This window comes from Sebastes umbrosus, chromosome 23 (assembly GCF_015220745.1).
Source record: "Sebastes umbrosus isolate fSebUmb1 chromosome 23, fSebUmb1.pri, whole genome shotgun sequence".
In the NCBI taxonomy this organism is placed as follows: Eukaryota; Metazoa; Chordata; class Actinopteri; order Perciformes; family Sebastidae; genus Sebastes; species Sebastes umbrosus.
The window spans coordinates 2,664,984-2,676,714 of NC_051291.1; the positions used below are offsets into that span (position 1 = coordinate 2,664,984).

General features: G+C 45.0%; 1 protein-coding gene across 1 annotated transcript; it reads left to right on the forward strand.

The window, feature by feature from the left end:
* Positions 1-51: 51 nt before the first annotated feature.
* LOC119483082 (cAMP-regulated D2 protein) lies at positions 52-11,271 on the forward strand. Its single transcript, XM_037761114.1, has 8 exons — positions 52-954; positions 2,089-2,290; positions 3,130-3,263; positions 4,208-4,335; positions 4,552-4,670; positions 5,870-6,010; positions 6,529-6,701; positions 10,467-11,271. Exons 1-8 carry the CDS (start codon positions 481-483, stop codon positions 10,917-10,919), a joined length of 1,824 nt encoding a protein of 607 aa, XP_037617042.1. The 5' UTR covers positions 52-480; the 3' UTR covers positions 10,920-11,271.
* Positions 11,272-11,731: the final 460 nt, after the last annotated feature.

Consider the following 11,731-nt stretch of genomic DNA (forward strand, 5'->3'; position numbering starts at 1 on the left):
TAGTAAAGGTTGCTGACCCCTGAAATAAAGAATCACTACTGCATGTTGTGGTGCAGAAGGCCTGTAGGTGGCGTTGTGCACCCTGATGTAGTCCACCATCTGCAATTTAGAAGTTCACAAATAGATGTTTCAATTAAACATCAGTAACTGATCAACGTGAATATAAGAACTGTAACAACACGTATTCCTTCATGAAGCCTGCTGTATTATCCCGTGTGACTCTGTGATTACATTAAGCAAAGGAGGGACGACTTGTCTTCTATTAGTGGTCCTGCATCACCAGCTTTTCAGGGTCTACTGGACGCCACCCAGCGATCGGACAGAGACGCTTTTGTCTGATAAGTCTTAATGCTAAATTGGAGTCACATGTATGCACAGTCTGTGGAGAGTTTCAGACTTCATCCGGACCATATTCAAGTCAAATCATGATCTGAGCAGCAGGGAGTCTTGGGGGAAAGTATAAGAGTATTCTAACGCAATATGGAGAGCCGGCACTGTTTGCTGCTGCTGTGCACACTAAGTTTAGCGCCGGCCTCTAGAGAGGCGACGAAAAATGATGATGACATCGACCTTGTCAGCTTCCTGAGAAGTATCTACCCCGGGCCGCCGGGGGGAGACGAGCCGTTCATCATCAAGAGAGACTTTGAGTTAAACTCCCCGAAGGAGCCGGGGCGCCCCGAGGTCCTCTCCATCACAGAGCAGACCAAGGTCAAACCGGTCGATCGGGATGCTCCCGGACCCGTGGTGTTAACCAAAGACGGCCGCATCAAGGGGATCAAGGTGGACAAGGCCTATATATTCTACGGGGTACCGTACGCAGACCCTCCCGTCGGGGCTTACCGCTGGAAGCCCCCCAGACCTGTGAGTCCTCGGCCGGGGCTTTACGACGCCTCCTTCCCCAGGGCGTCATGCATGCAGGTCTGCAGCGGACCCGTCACCGAGTGTCCTCGGAGAGTAAGGAACAACTTCTCACTTATTTGCATGTTTTTGTATAATATTTCACTTCAGGATGTAATAGCATGTCTGGTATTTTGGCATACAGTGACCAAGTTTCACCTGCTAGATCACCATCATTAACAGTAAAGGGTCCTAGTGCTCTGAAGACAGATTAAAGTTTGGGGGATTTAACTTTTTCTCAAAGTCAAAGATACTGCAGACGCATAGTTGATGGTGGATGGAGCTGAAAAGCCACCAGTTATTTGAGCTGAGCCATGGAAGTATTACAAGAACTGCATTCTGGGCTCCAAGATGGCGCCCAAATTCATTCCAATGAAATGTTGCCCATCCAGTCAGTTTATGCCACGATACTGTTTCTCTCCTTCTGGTTTGCTTCCACATTGAGCGGCTCATGTCACATGCACAGAGCCGTCTCTCCCTGCAGGGCCGTAAGTTCTCCTGATACACCAAAAACATCTCTAAAATCTGAACCAATTGTGAAGGAAATACTGAAACTTTTATTTATTCTTTGCTGGCTTAAAAGTAGTCAAATTAAATATTTTGAATCTAAAAATGCTCCATTCAGCCTGTAGAATATCTACCATGTCAGCTGTAAAATCCCGTTGGCTTTAGGTCGAGGGAACCAGGGCGATGCTAACTTCCTGGTTGGCCTACAAAAATATCCCTGGAGCACTCAATGTGAAATTCAGAGCATATCTATTGCCTCCACACGGCACTCAACATCTAGCCACAGTGCTGACGGAGCTAACAGTGTTAACCTGAGGAGGGCGGAACCGGAGGGTGGGTGCTACGCTTTCGCGACGGTGTTATCAGTGTAACCGCCGTATGAGAGCAGTGCAGAGCGGCGTCCGTGAGCTAGCCAGTGGAGCACGCTCACATACACTAAAAGGGCACGCGTGTCCAGCTCGACGATGTCAACAAAGCACGGAGAAGCTCTGATTACAACACACACAGAGTGACTTCATTTTCTACTCAGGTAGACATTACTCCTCTATATCTTTACATAGACAACAGTTGTTTGCTGCTACATTAATGCTCTGGATATCATAATATCACATATCAACCTGCCTCGTTGTAGCTTACCAGAATAGCAACCTAGAACTAAATAAAACTGAATGAATATTTCTACAGGTCAGTGAGGACTGTCTCTACCTCAACATCTTTGTACCTCTGGATGTGAACTTCATCTCCCCACTGGGGAGCCCGCTGCCGGTCATGGTGTGGATCCACGGAGGAGATTTCATAGCCGGCTCTGCGTCCAAGCCGCTGTACGACGGACGCTTCATCACTAACTTCACCCACACTGTTGTTGTCAGCCTGGAGTACCGACTGGGTGAGGAAGTTTGGTGGTGTTTCGATTTTATTGGAATAATATGTATTACCATAGAGGAAAGCATTGTTAGCCTACATATTCACTATACATGGCATTACTCTAGAGCGAGGTCAGCAACCTGCGTCTCCTTAGCTCCTCTATAGTGGATTTTTAAAAATGGAAATGAATAACTGTTTTTCATTTACATTTTCATTTTTATTTATCATTGTTGTAGGTCTATGTTACGACGGTACGACGGAGTATTAAGGGCCACATTGAGGAAAAAAAATAAATCTGAGATTTCGAAAATAAAGTCATAATATTACCAGAATAAAAGTCGTAATATTATGAGAATAAAGGCATAATATTATAAAGTATTAATAATGTTACTACCTTTTTCTCGTAATATTATGACTTTATTCTGTAAATCTCAGATGTTTTTTCCCTCTTTCTGTTCTGTCCTTTAATGGCCTTTTTCTTTTGCACTAAATCTGCAGGGATAAAGGAAGGATGACCTTTAGCACTGGAGTTAGCTTGGTACAAGCAACGAGCATCTCGTGGTAGACATTAGTGCAAATAATGGTGTGTTTATTGTAGAGTGTGTGTGCGTGTGTGTGTATGTGTGTGTGTGTGTGTGCGTGCGTGTGTGTATGTGTGTGTGTGTGTGTGTGTGTGTGTGTGTGTGTGTGTGTGCGTGAGACAGTATGAGAAAGGCTAATGTGTGCCTGTCATTATCTAAAATGGCGAGCCTGCTGAAACAGGAGCAGAGATATGTGGACGGTAATTTGGAAACTCAGAGGAAATGAACGTCTTGCTGGAGTCAATTACGTCTGATCGTGTGATTTTATGCCTGATTTAAGGTGCTTTTGGGTTCCTCTTGTCGGGCAAAGACCCTCACTCCTCGGCGGCGGGGAATTATGGGATCTTGGATCAGCAGGCGGCTCTTCTTTGGGTCCAACGGAACATCGCAGTGTTTGGAGGTGATCCCAGCAAGGCAAGCACGCACACACACAAACACACTGTTGGGAGAGGACAAAAACAAATTCACTCAAAAAACATTTGTGTAAAAACAATTGCAAAGATTTCGGGAATATTTGACAGATTTGATCAGGCAGCAAATGTTGTACCATAAGGTTGAAGAAAAAGTTGTCTTCCAATACAAGTAGGGATGCACCCATACCACTTTTTTCAGACCTAGTACAAGTACAAGTACTTACACTTGTGTGCTCACCGATACCGAGTACCGATACGAGTACTTCTCTGTGCTAAAAGACCCTCGTTAACAGCCAGCTGGAGGGTGTGAGCAACACACGGCAGGCTGGGGAGTCCCGCATACGAGGCGGTGCACCGCGACCTCGGCTCGGAAAGGCTCGGGGCGAAGGTGGCTCGCGGCCGCAGCTTTACAGCGCTCCCTGCCCGGACCTCGCTGCACCGTGGACAACGGCCCCCTGCTCCCGGTGCGGACTGTCCTCAGTGCGCACCAATCGCGTCGGACCTCCAGATTGGGGCTCGGCCCACGTAAAAGGCGCCAGGGGTCTGCGGCGATGTCGGCAACCCACCCGATCCGTCTAGAAACACGAACCAAGGAGTCTAACGCACGAGCAAGTCAGAGGGTGCAAGCAAAACCCTGTGGCGCAATGAAAGTGAAGGCCGGTGCACGCCGGCTGAGATAGGATCCCGGCCCAGCGGGGTCGGGCGCACCACCGTGAAGTGGTATCGGTGCCGTTTTGCGAGTACGAGTATGAGTACATGAGCACAGTATCGGACCCGATACCCGTTACAGGTATCGGTATCGGTATCGGTGCATCCCTAAATACAAGATTGTGATTATTTTCTCTGACTTCTCTTTGCTTCTTTTTACTGTAAAATACTTGATAGCTTTATCTCTTTTATACTCTAAAACAGTGGTTTTCTCCACTCTGTTGTGTTTTTTGTCAGGTGACGATATTTGGGGAGAGTGCAGGTGCTCAGTCAGTGAGTCTTCACCTGATGATCCAGAGCAGCAAGCCTCTGTTCAAACAGGCCGTCCTGCAGAGTCTGCCCTTCTCCATCCCTCTGAAGACCAGGTGAGGACCCGTCGGGTGAGGGCTGGTACTGCTCACTGGTCTGATCTGTGCCTGGTTGAAGGAAAAACAAAATACGGTGGACTTCAAGTATTAACTTTCTTTTTGTTTCCTCAGATAGTATCAGGGTGAGGTGTGTTTTTCCTGAGCTGTTCTTGTATTCAAACAGACAACTCCAAGCTGAACTGTCATGTTTGTATTCCTGCGTCTCGTTCCCAGACACGACGCCCTGAAGCTGGGAAGAGACTTCGCTAAACAGACCAACTGCTCCGTGAGCGACATCGTCTGCCTGCTGTCTCTCACCCCGCAGGCCGTGCTGGCCGCCCAGATTAAAACAAGTAAAGCGCCACAAACACAAACGGCCGGCCTACGCTCGCCAAATTTAGAGCCAACAACAGGGCTGAGGGCTGCCCACACAGTTACATAAGAGGGCAGGATATATAATAAACTATGTTTATCTGCAAAAAGATGATGAAAAACATTATTCTTATCCTGAGCCGTGGCATTTTGGAGAACAAAATCATGAAAAGCTGAGGACTAGTGGGCCTCTGAAGGGGCAATTAGAGGGACTTTACCGCCTCACAGCACCAAATGACTGTAATATACCTGACAGGGTTATTGATCAGTAGCACCGACGCTGTGATAACGTCAGCAGCTGCTGTTTTTTGCCTTTCAGGCCGACATATCTGGAACAAAAACACATAGGTGACAAAACAATACAGCTCGGACTTTATTTAATTTAATTTACTTTAATTTATTTATGTTATTACTTTTATTAAATTCAAAATGTATTTATTTTTTTATTCATTTATTTTTAAATGTATGTATTCATTTATGTATTTATGCATTTATTTATTTATTTCTGCACGATTTTTCCCTTTGTATTTCACCCCTTATTTAGTTCCCCAAACTCCCCGAGGTTTAGCTAGTTCAGAGTGAGAACTAAATAAATATAAAAATTAATAAAAAATATTAATAAAAGGGAAAATTAAACAAAAGAGTAAATAAATCAGGGAATTAATACAAAGGTAAATAAAGAAACTAATTAAAAATTATATTTCTGTGTTAATTTGTTTATTTATTTATCTTTGTATTACTTCCCTTATTTAGTCTTGTTTATTTTTACCTTTTATTTATTTATGTTATTATTTTTATTAAATTCAGAATGTATTTATTGAATTTTTTTAAATTTATGTATTTATTTATGTATTTATTTCTGCATGATTTTCCCTTTGTATTTCACCCCTTATTTATTTCCCCAAACTCCCCGAGGTTTAGCTCGTTCAGAGTGAGAACTAAATAAATATAAAAATTAATAAAAATATAAATAAAAGGGAAAATTATACAAAAGAGTAAATAAATCAGGGAATTAATACAAAGGTAAATAAAGAAACTAATTAAAACAGAAATATCAATTTATGTTACATTTTATCAATGAATTAATGGATACATTTATTTTTTATATTATTTTTTGCTACATTTAATTGTTTAGTTGTGAAAATCAGACTCAATCTAACCGACGTGTTTTTGATCTCAGGTTCCAAGATTGTGAACCCGTTCAGGTTCCTGGAGGTGTTTGAGACGTGGGGTCCGTATATCGATGGGGAGTTAATAAAAGAGCAAGCTGTCACTGCCTTCCAGAAGGGCCACTGGCAGAGAGAGAAGCCGGTGCTGCTGGGTAAGACACACATGCACACACACACACATTACAGTACATTTCGGAGGGAAATATTACAGTTACAGTTACAGTCTGGTGTTTTTTAACCCACCCATCCACCCCGACCTGCATTACTTTTAGTAGGTATAGCTACGAATGATATATGAGACCAGCCTGACCATTAAACATCAGTTCATTCTGGTGTTACCGTGCCTCCAGACTAACCTCTGGCCCGTCTCTCAGCGGTATGCTTTCTGGAGGACTCCCTTTGGCTTTCATTATAACACTATTTGTTTTCTCAAGATCATAACAAAGCTGAAGGCAACGTACAGTACATGCTTTCTAGGTAACTAAACCGCCTAGTAGTGAATCAAGGTGAAAGCTGAAGCCTTAATTACTTGTCGATGTAAAACTGCCCACAGTCATAACAGGAAGTCAACATGTTTAAGAGTGATTCTTACACCTAATGACAATCAGACAACAGGAAAAGCTGCAGACAACATACTGTAAGAAGTCTGCTTGTGTTTTGTGTCCTACAGGTACGACCTCGGAGGAGGGGGTGATCTTTGCGTACGGTGTCTTCACGAAGCCGGTCTCTGCGGTGGAGAGCACCGTGTACATCACGGCCATCTTTAAACAGCACGCACTGCGGGTCCTGCACAAGTACCTGCCCCTGTACAGGGACGCAGACCGCAGGGACATGCTAGCTCAGGTAAGAGGTGCAATATTCACAGTCTGTTCGTTTGCAGCATTGGAGCTGATATACAGTCCCAACACATAACTCGTCAAATACCGACACTTAGTCAGCAGCCCTACGCTTCAAACTACGACGCTCTAGAGTCAGTTCTGGACGTGTCGTGGACGATGTGTCAGTTTCCGTGGGTGCCGTCCACCTCGAGAGCCATCCAGTTAGTCCGTTACCTTGTGTAAAAGTTCAGCATTATCACCACTGTACACAATTCAGTGCTGCTCCTCGGCTCCTCAAACACATCTCCTATCATTCGCCTACAGAGGGAGCTGCAACTCCAGTTTTTTCCCTCAAAGTCTGACTCCAAAAAACACACCACAGTTATTTTCATTTCTCCTCCATACTTTGCATGAGTGAAGCATGTGGACCAACTGGAGTCAGGGACTTCTGTCTGTTTGAGATGCAGCCTGACTGCTCTCACTGAGACGCGACTCATGAATATCTACCGTGACAGGAGGGATGAGCCGAGGAATCACAGATGAAGTCTGGACTGGTCTGTCTTAAGCCCCAGTCACAGGAGACTAGTATTAACTGGGAACCTCAAGTGATTTGTAATAACTGCGGAGGTCGTCTGTGATCTTAATCCTGTGCGAATCTGCCATGTCTGTAATTTGTCAAGTAAAAATTCTAGGGCTTTAATTCCGATTAATCGCAAATTATTCTGACATTGGAGTGGGCAAAAAATATATATTTACGTGCAAAATAATTGCACGAAGAAAACCACCCCTGGTTTGTAAAGGCCTTTAGACTGCATTTGTTTCAGCCAGGTGTACCTAATAAAGTGGCAACCAATTGTTACAACTTTCATATATGTGTTAAGCTGCACTTATCTATATTTTTGTATGAACACGGAGTCTTTGGAGTTTTATCACTGTGAGAATACAGAGGTGGAACGGCTCATGATGACGCAGCCGTTCTCTTTCAGGCTCGTGCAAAGTGCAAGGCGGCGGCGGCCTCGGGGAGCTACAGGGGGTCAGGAGGTGACACTCCTGGACATATTTAGTATTCAGTCACAGTTCATGGTGCAGTAGGTAGACTGTGGAGTCACAACCACAGTCTGCCCCTACACACACACACACACACACACACACACACACACACACACACACACACACACACACCTCCTGCATCTCTTCATAAAGGGCAGTTCTCCAGAGGACCGGGGGACCAGTCTGTCACAGAGGAGGCTGATGCAGAGAGCTCAGCACGATGCTTTCTGTAGAATTGATAGGTTGCTGGTCAATCGATTAAAATAGTTACTCACGATTAATCGCAAATTAAGCACACATTTTGTATCCGTTCAAAATGTACCTTAAAGGGAGATTTGTCAGGTATTTAATATCTAGTGAATGTACAGTGGACATTCAACAATAACTGCTGCAGCTCCTCCAGACCAACAGAGGTTTCCCGTGTCTTGTGAAGTGACGGGGCTCCGCACAGAGAAACGTTATCGTCTCCGACCAAAACTCCGGCGTCTCCCCTGTTCCCTCCGGCCACGGTCGGGAGGCTGAGGCAGGAAAAGCCAACACTAGGATCAGCATTGATTCATGCAATGCTCCTTCATATCTATGTAGAGCGAGCACAAGCGCGAGCAACAGGACGCTGACTTTCGTTGACTTAACGGCCACAGGTGTCGCTGTTAACAAGCAATTTCTGATTCTTACAAACAGTCCTTTTAAGTTAGTTGTTCCAAATGTTTTAAAGGTTGTTCCTCCATGGCTTATTTTGGACTTACAGTTGTGAGAAATTGCTGAAGAACTTCCACACTGACGACATGTTGTATGAGATGTTACTGACTGTGCCGCTGGTCGGCGACGTAAAAACCATCATGTTGCTGCTACACACGTGTCTGACCGGCAAAAAATCGGATATATGAGATATGATCTGGCTTCAATCGGCTGCTGATCGACGGTGCGTCTCTAGCTGTTAGTTTAGGAAGCGCTTGATTTATGCAGCAGATCTTTCAATGAGCGAAGCATTTTAAACGTCAATATCGCAGTCGATCATGTTCATTTAATTGTGGGGAGCCAAAATCGTGATTAATATGCGTTTAATTGTGCAGCCCTAGTGGAAAAAGGGCAAACAGAGAGGAGAAAAGATGTAGGGCTGAAAGAGAGAAAAGGGACACATGGTACACATTACATAACCTCATTTCTACCTGTGTGTGTGCATGAGGCAGGCTACCAGTGTTCGGGTACAGTATGTGCTTGTTAGCGATTAATACATGTGTGCTTGTGAGGATAAGAACAAGTGAATCTCTGTGTCTGTGTCTGTGTGTCTTTCCATCAGCTCCAGCCAGCCTGTTTGTTTTCAGGTGTTTTCACATGTGGGGCTGTGTAGGCGCAGCAGTTGCTGAAAAAGACACCCTGGTTTCCCGGTAACAGGCAGAAAAAGACGGTCTGCCTTCATTTTCTTTTCGTGTCCTTTTAGCCGAGAGGGGAACAATAGTTTGTTGCTGCTCTGCTCCCGGCCCGTCTCTTTGTAGGTGTCTGATGCTAATTAGTCTTATTCATTCCCCTTTTCTACAAAAAACACTGCAGAAACCAGAAGATACACTAAACGTAAACCTTGAACCATTCTTCAACTTGCAAAGCAGCTCGTTTATACTTAATTTCCCAGGTTTTATAAAATATCTTAATGCAGTGCTGTTTAGTTATCGACACATGCAATAAGGCTGAAACTCCCAGAGCTGGATCAGCACCAAAATATATCCCACTGATCCTGGCTTGAGCCACTAATTTTCAGTTGTCACGATTATAAGCCAATGAGAAACAAGAGGGAATATGTAACGTCGTTCAACAGAGGTAATTATGAGAGAAAAGACATTCTTGAAAGAATAAAGGAATAAAAGATAATAACAAATTAACATAAATCCCATAATGTGAGTGACACAAAAACAGTAAAATCCGTAGACGACAGACACAAAGAAATGAGTCAGTGTGGTCATGAGTGGGAGGTTTGGTGTGTTGAAGAAGGGAAAGAGTCTGTGATGTCAGGGAGGAAGAGATTTGTGTTTGTAAGAGGAACAGCGGAAGGAAAAGAACACCCGATGTAAATCCATTATTGCTGTTAGTGTGCTGACACTGTGAGTCTATGAAACGCATAAAAACATGACAACGTAGGCCTCATTTAGCTTCCTGTCTGACACTAGCAGCTCTGTGAGGCTTTACTTAGCAATGTTTTGAGCAGCATAGTTAGGTTAGTTGGTAATGTTAACCATAGCCACATTTTAGTTTAGCATGTTAGTCTATTAGTTAGCAGTTCCGCGAGCGCTGTACCGGACTATTGTGGTGAAGAGGGAGCTGAGCCGGAAGGCATAGCTCAGTCCATCTACGTTCCTACTCTCACCTATATGGTCATGAGCTTTGGGTAGTGACCGAAAGAATGAGATCGTGGATACAAGCGGTGGAAATGAGCTTCCTCCGTGGGGCGGCTGGGTTCAGCGTTAGAGAGAGGGTGAGGAGCTCAGACATCCGGAGGGAGCTCGTAGTAGAGACGCTGCTCATTCACGTCGAAAGGAGCCAGTTGAGGTGGTTCAACATCTGAACATTGGAACGCCTCGGGTCCCCCAGAAAGAGCTGGAAAACGCTGCTGGGGAGATGGACGTCTGGAATTCCCAGCCTGCTGCTCCTGCAACCCAGCCCCGGATAAGCGGAAGAAAATGGATGGATGGATGGATGGATATATCTATAGTCTGACCAGCTGTCTGTCTTTCTTCCCTCTCCTCAGATCGTCACCGACTACGTCTTCCTGTGTCCGTCCAGGAGGTCGGCGCGTGCCGGCACAGCAGCGGGCAGCGAGGTGTGGACGTACGTGTTCGACCACGTGTCGTCAGACCATCGTGTGTGGTCAGGTCTGACTTTCTGCTACCAGCACGTCTGCCACGGCGCCGAGCTGCCCTTCCTCTTCGACTCTGCCTCGGTGGCTAACTTCACCCTGACGATGCCAGAGAAGCTGCTGTCCAATCGGATGCTGTGCTACTGGGGCGCCTTCGCACACACCGGCGACCCGTCCTCGCGGGCCCAACAGACCGCTTTCTGCCGGGAGCAGCGTCTGCCCGTTTGGCCACGCTACTCCGACACCAGCAGCTGGCTGGTCATGAACCTGACAGTGCGCTCACACGCACAAGTAGAAACCAGGAACCATATATGTGACTTCTGGGACCATCTGGGCATCTATTAGTGAGGCTGGGCAGCTGTTGGGCTGCTTTGCATCGAGGTAGTATCAATACATGCTGTTCTCTTTTCTTCCTTAGAATGTAAAGTCACAAAATCTCACAGCAGGAAATTGCGATGTTCACAAAAGTATATGCATCAGTATTAAATATGACCTTTTAGGAATCACTACCTCGCTGCAATTATTTCAATAAATCGTTGGTCACCAGTAGGGAAAAAAAGCCCCACCATCTTCCCTTTAACGTGACAAAGGATGCTCAACCTGAGCAAAAAAACGTACTCTCATCCTGAAGCTATATGACACTACAGCATTAAAGTATAGAGACGGAGAAATGGAGAGGGTCTAGAGGAAAATTACAGTTTCAGTTTTGAGATCAACATCTTTGTGTAAGCTGTGTTAGCATTAAAGTATAGAGAGAAGGACAAATGAGAGGGTCTAGACGAAAATTACAGTTTCAGTTTTGAGATCAACATCTTTGTGTAAGCTGTCAGATAAACACGCAGTCAGTGTCTGTTGCTAGCTAGCTAGTTTCTGATGAATAAACACAAAGTGCAAAAGCACTCCATAATCAAAATTTGCAAGCAAGGCAAAATCAACCAGAGATGGTCATTGGAAACCGTTTGGAAAAGGGGCAGGCACTTTAAAAAAAATACTTGGCAGGTGATTGGATGAACCGCCTGTCAATCAAACTCTTGCCGAAGCCAGTCGGGAGAAGAGCGAAACATTACGTTCTTTGCTCTTCTCTCAATGAAGAAATACTCTCCAGTTCTGATATAACTGATGCCATTGCAGCATCTACGTTAACCTCTTCAGGGGTC

Bases quoted from the DNA above. Each gene is read 5' to 3' on its own strand.
- LOC119483082 (XM_037761114.1), top strand. From the start codon at position 481: ATGGAGAGCCGGCACTGTTTGCTGCTGCTGTGCACACTAAGTTTAGCG. The intron at 2,291-3,129 runs GTGAGGAAGTTT...GCCTGATTTAAG, and splicing joins CAGCCTGGAGTACCGACTGG to GTGCTTTTGGGTTCCTCTTG. The intron at 3,264-4,207 runs GCAAGCACGCAC...GTTTTTTGTCAG, and splicing joins TTGGAGGTGATCCCAGCAAG to GTGACGATATTTGGGGAGAG.